This window comes from Adiantum capillus-veneris, chromosome 19 (genome assembly GCF_014529385.1).
Source record: "Adiantum capillus-veneris isolate H3 chromosome 19, ASM1452938v2, whole genome shotgun sequence".
Lineage (NCBI taxonomy): Eukaryota > Viridiplantae > Streptophyta > Polypodiopsida > Polypodiales > Pteridaceae > Adiantum > Adiantum capillus-veneris.
Genome location: NC_140949.1, coordinates 106815604 through 106829637, shown reverse-complemented (window position 1 = coordinate 106829637; position 14034 = coordinate 106815604). Strand labels below are relative to the sequence as shown.

At 43.6% G+C, this 14034-nt stretch overlaps 1 protein-coding gene across 1 annotated transcript; it reads right to left on the bottom strand.

Annotated features, from left to right (window-relative positions):
• Positions 1 to 3463: 3463 nt before the first annotated feature.
• Positions 3464 to 4625, bottom strand: LOC147434612 (uncharacterized). The gene has a single exon (XM_086491064.1). The coding sequence runs from the start codon at positions 4508 to 4510 to the stop codon at positions 3794 to 3796; it is 717 nt and encodes a 238-aa protein (XP_086347190.1). The 5' UTR covers positions 4511 to 4625; the 3' UTR covers positions 3464 to 3793.
• Positions 4626 to 14034: the final 9409 nt, after the last annotated feature.

The following is a 14034-nucleotide window of genomic DNA, read 5'->3' as shown; positions in this document are numbered from 1 at the left end:
GAATCTATTCTAATGAAATGCCCACTATGTTCATGCTAATTTCCGCTACACACAAGTTATTAGGCCATTAAATGTTACATATCGTGTAGGCCTCTACTTCTCGATGCTTGGAGAAGGAGATGGAGTTCTTGCTCAACAGATAATTTGTGTGTGTGTGTGTGGGGGGGGGGGGGGGGGGGGGCAAAGTTGGTTAGACTAAAAATGCCAACTCTCTCTCTACTTGGTCGACCCCTCTTGCTTTTTGCTCTTGTCTGCTTCCCATTGGCTCCTGCAAAGCTTAGCCAATTTATTTAAACTCTCATTGGACCTTTTAGTCTTCTGGCCAATAGGAATCAAGCAAGTCATTGGGCTGCTGGATGCTCATTGGACCCCTTGATAGACTGTCCAATAGTCTTCTAGGGAGCTTAGTTTCTATTGGTTCTTTTATTAAGCATTTTTAAATTGATTAAACTAATTTTACTCTAGCCTTCTTCTCATTGGTCCACCTCTATGGCCATCCAATAGGATTTGAGGGGAGTTTGGGGGCAACTGGCCTAGGAGCCTGCCATGTGTCCATTCTTTTTTTTTTTTTGGGAGAGTTGGGAGTGTGTGTGTGTGTGTGTGTGTGTGTGTGTGTTTGTTTTTCTCTCTCATCCCCTATCATTAGGACTCGCCCCCTCCTTCCTAGGGATGTGGGAAGACTTTTTTAGTCTTCCCATAACATCCAATATTTCCCCACATTGGGCCATTGGACTTTTAATTAGTTTTTGGAACCTTAGCCTATGGAAGTCTTAATGGAGCTGAACGTTAGGTCTTTTAAGACCAATGGAAGCACATTGCTCTTTTGCAAATTGTTCCCCTTTGGATCCCTGCAAAGACCGGTCTGGTAGCCTTACCAATATTCTAGTTTTCACTCCCCTGGTACTTACCCATATTAAATAATCTATTTAACATGAGAAAACCATTTGGGAGAATTAGATATTAGTTTTTATGACAAGAAATTAGTCTGATTTGAATATTCATCGCATCATAATGAGCACCAAACCCATTGGCAATAATAATTGCAAACCAGCTAGAGTTTTGAACCTGATCGAAGGCCCATTAGGAATTGCATCCACATCCCTCCTTCAAAATCGAACAAAGACTTAGAGCTCACGACCTCTTCTCTCCAAGAAAAGGAAAGTTAATCAAAAGCTTTAATAATTGGGTTGTGATTATATATACTACTCGTGTTCAATTGTAATGTTGAAAGGCTTGAGAAAACCGCTTGACAAGGATTTTCTATATACATGTCTAATCTTTGTAGAACACTAAATGCACACAACAATGTGTTGATTGACCCTAGAGCCTATCAATGTCCAGTTAGTGCAATGAGTATAGTGGCTTAAGAGAGTAAACCCAAGAACATATTCACACTTAATTGATCTTCTAAAGATTAGGAAGACTTATGCTAATTGAATTAAAAGGTATTCTTAATTCAAAGATTCCTCTCAACAACAAGAAAAACGATGCATTAGTTTATAGCACATAACAAGCAATGACAAAGCACATAAATTTGCAACAATATTAACTCGAAAGGACGGATACAACATTGCGAGAGAGAGAGAGAGAGAGAGAGAGAGAGAGAGAGAGAGAGAGAACGTTAAAGAGAAGAGAAGAAGATGCTAAAGGAAAAGTGAAAGAGAAGAAGCACACCTATTTATATGGGCGTAAAAAGTTTTTTGGCTTTCCACCTTCATTTGTCTTTTGACTTTTCACCTTCATCCGTCTTTTCATTTCCTACTCACCCTTCACTTATACACTTAATATTATTTGAAAGAATTTTTATTTTTCCTGAGATTGGGGAGACCTAATCGATTGCAAACTAATAATCCCCATGTGCTTGTAATACCAATTGATAGAATATGGTAGATAGAGCAAAGAGGCATTCATGATGAAGAGTGCACAAAAGAAATAATCGAAGAGAAAATGAAACTTGCATTAATCATGAGGGACTACAAGAGGCTCTTCATAGCCTTGAACTAGACATTTAGAAGGTAGTACACAAGTAAAGTACAACTCTAACCAAGTGAACCTCCACCAAGTGCTCTTAGAAAGAAGAGTCAAGCTATGATTCTAGGGTCTGGTTTGACATGAATCAACACATGATATCATCCATCACATCATGGCCCATACACAGCATACCAGTACCTTTAGTATGGACATGCCATGGAATCCATTTCGAGTCCAAAATGCAATGAAGACCACAATCGCAACCAAAGAACACGTCCAAAGTGGACGAAAGACATGGACCAAACAATACTGGTGTTGAGCGAAAGACATGGAGGACCGAACAACATTGGTAAAACACCAACCCCCTTTAGTCGACAAAAGCATGTAGGTGGACACCTCTTGGCATGCTTGCATATCACACTTTCCGGTTTTGCCCATTACAACATGTCCCTGTGCTAAAAACCCTTGAAGTGAACCAACGAAGAGCAAGAACACCACACAAGGCAGAGCTCAAGATGAAGATTTGACTACATCTCTAAGGCCTCAAAAAGCCTCAGCACTATCTCACACGGGCATGGGCTGGATGGGATCAACGGCCCACGCCTATTTCCCGGAGTAGGTGCATCGTGGCCCGTCCGATGTTGTGGCACGCCCAAATTTACCAATTTGCCCGAATTTGTGGTGAAGGTGATAGGCTTGCAAAGGTGATGTTCTGGGTTCGATTCCGAGGGAGGAGAATTGGAGGAGGGGGGGGGGGGGGGGGATTACAACTTTTGCTGCACCCGAATTTACACAAACCGCATCGGACAGCTCAGATCGGACCCGCTCCGGGAAATAGGCGTGGGCCATTGATTCCAGCCCATGCCCGTGTGAGATAGTGAGGAGGCTCAGAAAGCACAAGAAAAGGAAAGAGCATAGGCCAGAAAGCCAATGTGCCCTTAAATGACACAACATCCGAGAGCTCACTTGCCTGTCATAGGGTCGGCACCCAGAGCTCATAGGATCCGCACAAATTCCACCAATGTGGAGCTAAGCTAAGCTAAATTTTGGTCAAACACAAAACACCTTGAGGTTTCCAAGCTCAGAAAACCAGCACTTGCTACAATCTTACCCTCTCAAAAACGCGTGTTTGACGAGACTCAAAGCATGTCACAAAAAGAAATAACAAAAAGATGTGACCGTGCCAATCAACACCTTGCAAAGCTCAGTTAACAAATATGATAAGACTGCCACATTGCTCTCAAGCAATACGCGGAAAGACTTTGCAAGCATCAATCCAACTGAGCAACAACCCATTCCCGCAAAAAGGATCACTACTAAGGGTCGGCTATACAAAACTTTATGAGAAACCCTCCACACGATCACACAAACATGCGACTTTGATGATGAGTAAGCACAAATGACAGGTAAATATCGTTACAAAATCAACTCAACGTTTAATCTGCACATGCAACAGACTAAATGAGCATCACATGGAGATAGGCGAAAATAATTCGTCAAGAAAAAGCTCTTCCATAATGTAAAGCACAAATTTCCCTGTCAAATCCGCACATACATAAGCTAACCTGCTAAAACTGACCATGCTCCTACATCAAATCCTAAGCAAGCTATTCATTCAGCCTGCAAATGAACCCTTACGCATAAACATGGCCCATGAATTTCATTGAAAAACTTCTAGAGCGGCATCACAAGACAAACCTAGAACTGTCTTCCTGTGGAGTCAAAGCTTAAAACTCTAAGAAAGTCGTCCGATCCTGTAATTGTATATATATACAGCATCTACTTACTGCACTTGATAACTAGAAACCCTCTTTCACCTTTTCTAGAAGAAAGATCCAAGCAATACTGCAGCCACAGCACCGCTGACCAGTCCAAAAAGGAAGTTACTGTTCCTGCGAGGGCATGGTGATGGGGGAGTGGGATATGGCAAATATGTCGAATGCACGTATGAAGGTGCAGGGTATGGGTAGCTATACTTTTCTATCGAATGCTCCGCCGGCATAGTAGATGTGGCGCTGTGAATTCCCATTGTAGGCATGATGGGGATACCTGTAGCAGGCGTAGATTCATGACATGCCACATCAAAATCATCCCCAAGAAGGCGTGGCAGATCGGGAAGCCCATCTCCAGAGAGTTTGAGGAAGATGCGAATAATGCCGTGCGCGCGACCTGAGGGGCGGAAGAGCTGAAGAGTGAGTATGTCACCTTCACCGTTGCCCTTGAGGGCAGCATGCCGAAGGAGATCTTGCAAAAGCAGCTGAGTCGCACCTGCAAGAGATGTGCTAATGGTCCCTTGACTAAACACCTGTATTGTGAGTGTGGCAGAGGGATCATTGAGCAAGCGGACGGGGATGGTTATGTGCATGATGTCATTCCAAATGGGGTCCTTGCCGGCCTTTGCAAGCACTCTGGTGGAATGCTTGGAGTAGGGTTCCACAAATGCGACTGCGTAAGGCGCCATTTTAGTGCGCATCAGGCTCACGTTCTTCAAGCCCTCTGCTGCCATGACTGTGAGCTCGATCTTGGGCTGTTGAGGCATGGCGATGGCGGCTGTCGGAGAACAAGAGTAGCAGAATCTGTCTACGAGTGTGCGTGAGAGAGTTTGGGTTTTGTGTGTGTGTGTGTGTGTGTGTGTGTGTTGTTGGGGGGGGGGGGGGGGGGGGGGGGGGGGGGGGGGGGGCGCACACACAGAAAGCCCTCCTACGAGAGATCCGATGAGAATTCAAAGGCAGGCCGCAGGAGGCAAGAGCGAGGAGACAAACCGTAGAAGCCCCGTCACTTGTGGGCTATTGAACACACTCCTTGTCTACCAAACTGCAGGTGAAAATGATGCTCATTTCCCCACAAGTTGGCCTAAAATTATAGGATAGGCAAGGTGCGCTACGTTTCCATGGTCTACTCCGTTCATATAAAATATCGTAATAAGCATGCGCAGCTCAAAATGAGACAAGGGCTAGAGGATAAGGGAGCACGACCATTGCTGCACGAGAAATAAATAATAGATAGACTTTTAGCAAGGCTGACGACAATGGCAAGGGAGACCTCTAGAGCCAAACTTAAGGACAACAAGAGTCACTATGAGAGAGGTGTACGATGATCGCAACTGTAAAGGGCTCTTTTTCTTGCATGTGGAAGATGCAAGGACCCGATGATTATGCTCCAATTGACTACCTTTGGAGATAGAAGGCTAGACCATTTCGGGGACACCAGATAGCCAAAAGGTGCCTTCCACGTCAACACTCACCCCTCTACCTCATGGTGGTCGGTGCTCATAGTCGTTGTTGGCTTTAATGGGGTGTGTGTGTGCGCGTGCGCACGCGTGCATGCGTGTGTGTGTGTGTGTGTGTGTTAGAGAGTTCACTTGAGCTATAAGAGAGAGGAAAAGCTAATGAATCTTGATGCCTTGATGGTGTTACTCTCACATGCAGCAAACACAAAATTACTTGCTTTCTTCTTAAAACAAGTTGAAACTTGCCCAAAAGATCTTTTTTGTGGTAGCAGAACGCACTTTCCTGTGTGTGGTACTACAATGGGCATCTGTGAGCACTATCAAGGTCGCTTGATCTCATTCAAACCCATGACCAGGGTCACAGAGAACGAATGCTCAACCAACCAAGCTAGCTCCTTTGGACTAGACCCAAAAGGTCTTAAGAAAACCTTGAATACTTGTTTCGTCACCTTGTTTTTTTCTTATTTAGAAATGCTTGAGGTATTTGAATTTTGTTCCATTTTGAGGGGACAAAATAGGTTTTCATGGGACTATGTCCTCACTCCAACATTCATGTGCTAATTATGAGAGAGAGAGAGAGAGAGAGAGAGAGAGAGAGAGAGAGAGAGAGGAATTTTGACTCTTTAAAAAAGGTTCATGGAAAATTTGCATGAAAGAAATTAGCAAGCTTTTCGATAAGCCCACTCCCTCCAACAGGATCATCTGGAAGGTAGATCTAGGGCTACATAAATATGGCTAGCATGCCTCATAGGCCCCTGTTGGAGTTAGGGTTGCAAGAATATTCACACACAGCTTGGAGATGGAGAAGAAGCTCAGGTACATGAAATGAGAGTGTGTCACTAAACGAGAGTGTGTTACTAAGTGTGTGATTACAAGGTAAGATAGCCCTAGAGTGATGGACATATATACAAAGAACTCAGGGAAAAAAACTCCTAATGAGGAATAAAAGTGCCTCGACAGTTTAAGTGTGCTCACACACATCAATACCGTGTGCATGGTAACAACTCTCCCCTGGGAGTGATGCGGTGAATGAGAGTTAGCACATAGAGTACAGGGTAGTGCCATGTCGTATGGTGTCGGATCACAAGGGACTTGCCGCCCGTCGTGTGTGAGACATTGAGATTGTAAACACACAACCTGGATGGAGGCAAGCTCAAGAGATGCAATCGATGTGTCACTTGTGTAGCCATCGATGAAGGAATCTCGTGCGCGCAGAGAGGAAGAATCTTGCCATTGTTGCTCGATCACCTCGCCTCCTCTAACTCGTTGCTAGATCATCGTCCCCTCCCTCTAACGCTCACCCACTCACACACAGCAAGGAGATAATGCAAGAGAAGAGGAGAGCAAGAGCAATGCCATTACATTTGAGAATGAGCAAAAACTAGGTTACAAGCCACTTATGTGGGTCATCGCATTCACATATGGGCACCCACACTCGACCAGCAATCAAAACATGTTATCTCTCTCTACTGAATCTTGTGTGCGCCTATCATCCACTATAAGAAAGGGGGTTGAATGCCTCTGGAATAGCTGCGCATCAACAAGCGTTTGTGGAGAGAGAAAGAATTGGAAACACTGGTATCACCACAAGTTTTATCGCGGCTGTCAGCTCGCGCAAACTCCGCGGGTATACGCACGGGTATGTAGATTAAAATTGCCGCAAAAATTGCCGAGCTCATAGCCTCTATGATAGCCGCGTGTATACCCCTATACACAAAATTCAAGGGTCTCGGATGATTCAAGTCCCCATATGTGAAGACTTTGCATCATCCAAAGATCCTTGGAAAATTTTTTTAACATAAATATCCCATTTATTTATTATTTAAGATTTACCAATACCATACAATTTCTGAAACACAATAAACTTAAAAACAATTTATTGACAAAATTCTTTTTATTGATATCGAGAGTTTGCAAAATGTATACAAGGCCTTTTAGCCGAGAATCCAAAAAGTGAAATATTTACGAAGGCTCTTGGCCGGGCGTTCAAAATGTGAGGGGATTGTGTTAGTAAGTTAGTAATTCTCATCGTCACCCTGGCCGTCCTCGTCGCCCTCGTTAGTGCCACCTCTTTGAGTGTACAAAAATAACAAAGCAAACCACATAACTAGTAAACATTAAAATAAGTAAACAACAAAATAATTAATTAGTTAGGTTAACTTCGTACTTGTGTAGTGGTCAAGGTGTCGATGAGCATCGAACTGTCCTTGCGAAGCTTGCTCATACTCTTGCGCATGCATACTCTTGCCGCATGCGCAAGAATGAGGCTATATGGAGATCCATAGGGACCACATGAGGAGGAGGACAAGGAGGGGAGTGGTCATAGGGACCGGAGCCCCCAGAAGGATTCCTAGAAGAGGAATCCACGGTTGTCCTAAAAGAGCGAAACAAGTCTTCGTCTTGCCTGACCATGTCACAACTGAAAAAGAGAGAAAAGAGAACTCAAATACAACCTAAACATACATAAAAGTTTGCATGCACATATATGTATATACACACTCACATACACCGGTTTGGGGAGCCCATTGCATGCAAATAGACATGCCAAAACCCCTCTAATAGAGGGGCCAAACTCATACCTAAAACTAGGGGTTTTGGGATGAGTTTGGCCCCTCTACTATTAAAGGGATTTTGGGCTACCATTTGGTCTCTCTATTAGAGATTCTTTGGTATGCCTATTTACATGCAATGGGCTGCCCGTTTGGCGAGCCCACTGCATGCAAATAGACATGCCAAAACCCTCTAATAGAGGGGCCAAACTCATACCCAAAACTAGGGGTTTTGGGATGAGTTTGGCCTCTCTATTAGAGGGGTTTTGGGCTACCGTTTGGTCCCTCTATTAGAGAGGTTTTGGCATGCCTATTTGCATGCAATGGGCTTCCCGTTTGGGGAGCTCATTGCATGCAAATAGGCATGCCAAGACCCCTCTAATGTTGGGATTAAAGCCCAAGTGGCCTCTTATACGAATATGGCCGCCCGTCTGCCTAACTCACTTATCACTAACTCTTTGTATATACTCACTTATACTTTTGTGGATAATAAGGTTTTGGGATATAACCCTTCAACGACTTCTCTGCGTACTGTGTAAGCTCTCTGTGTATTTGTGTGTGTGTGTGTGTGTGTGTGAGTCGATCCACGCTCCGCTCCGCGACTTCAATTGGTATCAAAGCTTGGTTCAGTGCGTATTTGTGTAATCGTGCGTGCGCACTTTTTGGGCAGATTCTGGATCCGAAGCTTGGAAATTCACACTCTGCGTTCCGGGAGTATTTCCATCAGGTGAAGGTGACCTGCGGTTTTACCCCCCTTTCGAAGCCGTTTATGCCCTCAGAATTCATTCTGAGCACTACATCAGAAGATAGGTTTCAACCGCAAAGAAACCCGTCTTGTGTAGATTGGCAAGCAGGAGGTGGTCGGCATCAGTATCGACATCGACACACATCACTCATTCATCTTCAAAGCATCATCTATAGACCAGGTACACATATATATCATCAGATATATATATTGCAGTCTGCATTGCTACTTCTTGTGCTTGTCAGGTTCCATGGGAGGTGTGGCCATACGACGGCTTGAAATCACTGGCATGTATTGCAGATTGATGTACTATGATTGTGGGTCTGCTAGTTGTGAGTCACGCTAGCAGACAGACCGCCACAGCGATCATAGGACAATGATTGGTCTATTGTAGGATGCGATCATAGGACAGTGATTGGTCTATTGTTAGGATGTATGCTAGTTCTGGGCAGTTTGCTGAGCCATCTGTGAGGGTCGTGTGTGAGGTTTTTTGAAGCCAAGCATTGGGGGCTAGGTTACCCAGTGTGAGGTGGATTAGGTTGCTGGAGTTCCCCTCTACACGCATCCTCCTCGGCGACTTTTATCCCATAGGATGTATGAGTTTGTGTAGACACTGGATTGCATCTTATGCGTCAGGCCGTTGAGGCATTGTTCACGTTTCAGTCTTGAGACAGATACAGGTTTTGTCATCGCCCAGACAGGAGACAGTGCATGCTTATAGGATATCATATTACAGAGATTTTCAGATTTGTCAGTGGTCAGCTATTTATGGTTTTTTTTTTAGCTATCTTTTGGTTTCCAGAGCTCAGTTTACAGGGGAGACTCTGTCAAAATTTTTCAAAATAATAACAGTTCTTGAGGAGAGGTGTTCAGCTTGTTGTTTACATCTTGTTTAATTTGTACAGAGGCCAGTTTACAAGGGAAACTCTCTCGGATTTTTCCCAGGAGTAAAAAGTTTGGCTGATATGGCATCTTCTCAAAGTGAGACTCTTTACAACATAAAGAAGCTGGATGGCACAAACTTTCCATTCTGGAAGAAGCAGATTTGGCAGGTTTTGGTGCAGAAAAAACAAGTGAAGCCACTGAAGCTCAAAGGGGAGAGACCAGAAGGTATGGCTGAAGATGAGTGGGAAGAGCTTGACGAGTTAGCTTGTTCCACAATCATGCTGACACTGGCAGAAAATGTTTACTTCAACGTAGCAGAAGAGACTACAGCGTATGGCATATGGCAAAAGCTATGTGGTATGTACGAGAAACAAAGTGTTGCTTCTCAGATTTATTGGCTCAAGAAATTGGTGAATTTGAAGATGAAGGAAGGGACAGCCATGTCAAATCATCTCAATGAATTTCACACAATTTTCAGTCAGTTAACAGCACAGGAGATAGTCTTTCCAGATTCAGTGAAGGCTATGTTTCTCTTAATCACTTTGCCAGACAGTTGGGATACTTTTCGTACAGCGTCAAGTAATTCTGTCGCGCCAAAAGGTCTTACAAGTGCCAATGTAGAAGGCAGCTTGCTCACAGAGGAAGTGAACAGGCAGAACATTGACAAAGGCAAAGGCAATAGTGCTTTAGTCGTTCGAGGGAGACAACAGTCTAAAGAGAAGAAGGGTAAGAAGGCACAAAACCGAAGTAAGTCTCGTGACTCGAAGTCAAAGGATGACATAGAATGCTACCATTGTGGCAAGAAGGGTCACATGAAGAGAGACTGTATGAAGTGGAAACAAGAAAAAGGCAAAACAAAGAGTTCTGAGCAAGATGAAAAGAAGAGTTCAGTGAAGATTGAAGAGGTGAATGTCACAGGATCTAGTTCAGACATTGATTCTGGTATAGCAGCTGGTGACATCTTCCTCACAAGCAATCTTGATTTTGTTTTCTTGACTGCAGAGGATGGACATGCTATGAGGGATTGGATTATCGACTCAGGGGCATCTTTACATGTTTCTCTGCACAAAGAGTGGTTTACATCATATGTGACTACTAAAGATTATGTCAGACTTGGCAATGAACAGGTTTGTGACATACTTGGAGTGGGCGATGTGCAGTTGAAGTTTCAGAATGGCTCTTCTTTATGGCTCAAGAATGTCAGACATGTTCCAGCAATCCGAAAGAGCTTGATCAATACAGGGAAGTTGGATGATGCGGGTTATGTGACAGTTTTTGGGAACAGCGCTTGGAAGATCTCCAAAGGTTCGATGACTGTAGCACATGGCAGCAAGTCAAGAACTCTATACACTTTACATGTTTCAGAGGTTAAAAACCATGTAATTAATGTGATTGAGCAGCCAAGTGTGTCACTGTGGCATCGTAGGCTGAGACATATGTCAAAAAGAGGAATGGAAATACTTTCTCATTATGGTTATTTGCCTGGCTTTTCATTTCAAGATTTCGAGTTTTGTGAGCATTGTGTTAATGGTAAGAAAACACAGGAACCACACAGATCAAAGAGGGATCGTAGGGACGAACGGTTAGCTCTTGTGCACAGTGATCTATGCGGACCAATGCCTAGTTTGTCACTAGGGGGAGCAGCGTACTTTTGTACATTCATAGATGACTATCCTCGCAAAGTATGGGTTTACTTCTTGAAGCACAAGGATGAGGTGCTCAAGGTCTTTAAGACATTCTTGCAGCTTGTGGAGAATCAGAGTGGTCAAAAGCTGAAGTGCTTGAGAACTGACAATGGTGGAGAGTACGTTTCCAAAGCTTTTCAAGACTTTTGTAAAGCAAAAGGGATTAAGCGGGAACTTACTGCACCATATAATCCTTCACAGAATGGGGTTGCAGAACGTATGAATAGGACCATACAAGACAAGGTCAGAAGCATGTTGTCAAATGTTGAGTTGCCTGATGGATTTTGGGCGGAAGCAGTGGCTACAGCAGTCCATTTGATCAATAGGTCTCCTAGTAGGGTTCTGGATAAGAGTGCAGTGGCCGAGATGCTATGGACAGGCAAGGCACCTTCGTATAAGAATCTCAGAGTCTTTGGTTGTCAAGCTTATAGCCATATTCCTAAGCCTGTTCGGGAATAAGTTAGAACCAAAGAGCAAGAAGTGTATATTTCTTGGCTACAGAGAATCGGGCGAGATGGGTTATCGGCTTTGGGATCCTGAGTCCAGAAAACTTATTCGTAGCAATGATGTGCATTTCAATGAAGCCAAGTTTCATGCTAAGCCAGAGAAGACAGAGGAGATCAGAAGAGTTGTCTTTAGGGAAGATAGACCTAGTGCTAGCACATCAAGACAGCATGGTCAAGCTCAGGAACAGCCTACAGTGGCTAGAGAGGCAGAATCAGTTGTGGTGAGACGTTCTGAGCGTGTCTCCGAACCACCTGATCGTTATGTGCCATGTCTAAATTATGTCATGCTCATAAATTGTGGAGAACCATCTTGTTACAAGGAAGCATTACAAGTGGTTGACTCGAAAAAATGGTAGTTGGCCATGCAGTCAGAGAAGACAGCTCTGCAAAAAAACCAGACATGGAAGCTAGTTAAATTACTACAGGGCAAAAAGGCTCTACCTTGTAAATGGGTTTACAAGTATAAGATCACCGCTCATGATAGTCAGCCAAAGTACAAAGCAAGGCTCGTTGCCAAGGGCTTTAGCAAGAACAAGGCATTGACTTTGATGAAGTCTTCTCTCCAGTGGTCAAGATGACTACATTGAGATGCTTTCTTGCATTGGTTGCTATATTGGATTTGGTGTTGCACCAAATGGATGTCAAGACAGTGTTCTTGCATGGTGATTTAGATGTGGAAATTTACATGCAACAGCCAGAAGGGTTTGTTGAGAAAGGCAAGGAAGATTTGGTATGCCAGTTGTTAAAGAGTCTTTATGGCTTAAAACAATCACTGAGGGCATGGTACCATAAGTTCCACAAGTTTATGCCAAGGCTACAAACGTAGTGATTTCGATCATTGTCTATATACAAAGAAGGCTAAGGATGGCAGTTGGTTGATCCTTATTTTGTATGTGGATGACATGTTGATTGCTGGCAAACACTTGGAAGAAATTTCATCTTTGAAGTCAAAGATGGCAAAATCGTTTGTGACATGAAAGACATGGGTGAGGCAAGTCATATACTTGGTATAGGCATTGAGAGAGACAGATCAAAGAAGTTGGTTTGGTTATCTCAAACAGAGTATATTGACAAGGTTTTGCAACGTTTCAATATGGAGAAGGGAAAGGCATTGAGTGTTCCATTGCCACCATATGTGAAACTTAGCAAACAAGATTGTCCTGTGTCTGAGGAAGAAAATTCTGAAATGGATAAGATTCCATATGCGTCTGCAGTGGGTAGTTTGATGTATGCAATGATTGCTACACGTCCGGATATTGCATTTGCAGTGGGAGTGGATATATGTCAAATCCCGGCAAGAAACATTGGGAGGCAGTGAAAGGTATCATGAGATACTTAAAACATACAAAGAGTATGCGCATATGCTATGGTAGTCAGGATTTGAGTGTCAGAGGATACACTGACTCAGATAATGCAGGAGACTTGGATAAGAGGAGATCTACATCAGGCTATGTCTTTACATTGGCTGGAGGTGCCATATCATGGCGATCTCGATTACAAGATTGTATTACGCAGTCTACTACAGAAGCTGAGTATGTTGCAGCAAATGAGGCATGCAAAGAAGCTATTTGGCTTGGTAGATTGGTAGCAGACTTGGAAATCAAAGCAGATATGCCAGAGTTATATTATGATAGTCAAAGTGCTATACAATTGGCAAAGAATCCAGTGTTCCATTCGAAGACTAAGCATATTGATGTGAAATATCACTTCATTAGGGAAGTACTTGAAGACAAGCAGATACAACTGCTGAAGATCCACACCAAGGACAATCCTGCTGATCTACTCACAAAGGGACTTCCAAGAGAGGGCTTTGTGCATTGTCGTGAGTTATTGGGCATTGGATAGATGGCAGCCATGTAAATCTTTGTACATTTATGTTCATAGATTTACAGTTACTTAAAGTGCCACATTGGACTTTAAGTGGGAGGTTTTTGGGATTAAAGCCCAAGTGGCCTCTTATACGGATATGGCCACCCGCCCGCCTAACTCACTTATCCCTAACTCTTTGTATATACTCACTTATACTTTTGTGGATAATAAGGTTTTGGGATATAACCCTTCAACGACTTCTCTGCGTACTGTGTAAGCTCTGTGTGTGTGTGTGTGTGTGTGTGTGTGTGTGTGTGTGAGTCGATCCACGCTCCGCTCCGCGACTTCATCTAATAGAGGGTCCAAACTAGGGGTTTTGGACATTGAAGGAGGGAGGCAAAATAGGGCCAAAAAAACATGAACATGGGGAACAACCCATGGGCTCACATGAGCCTTTACCTCGACCAATTAGGGAAAAACAACAGTAATAAGAAGGGAGGAAGTACATGAGTTTGGGATACCCATTGTATGCAAATAGGCATGCCAAAACCTCTCTGATAGAGGGGTTATAGGCATCCCATAAACTAGGGGTTTGCCCCTCTATTAGAGGGGTTTCGGCAGGCATATTTGCATGCAATCGGCAACCCGTTTGGGT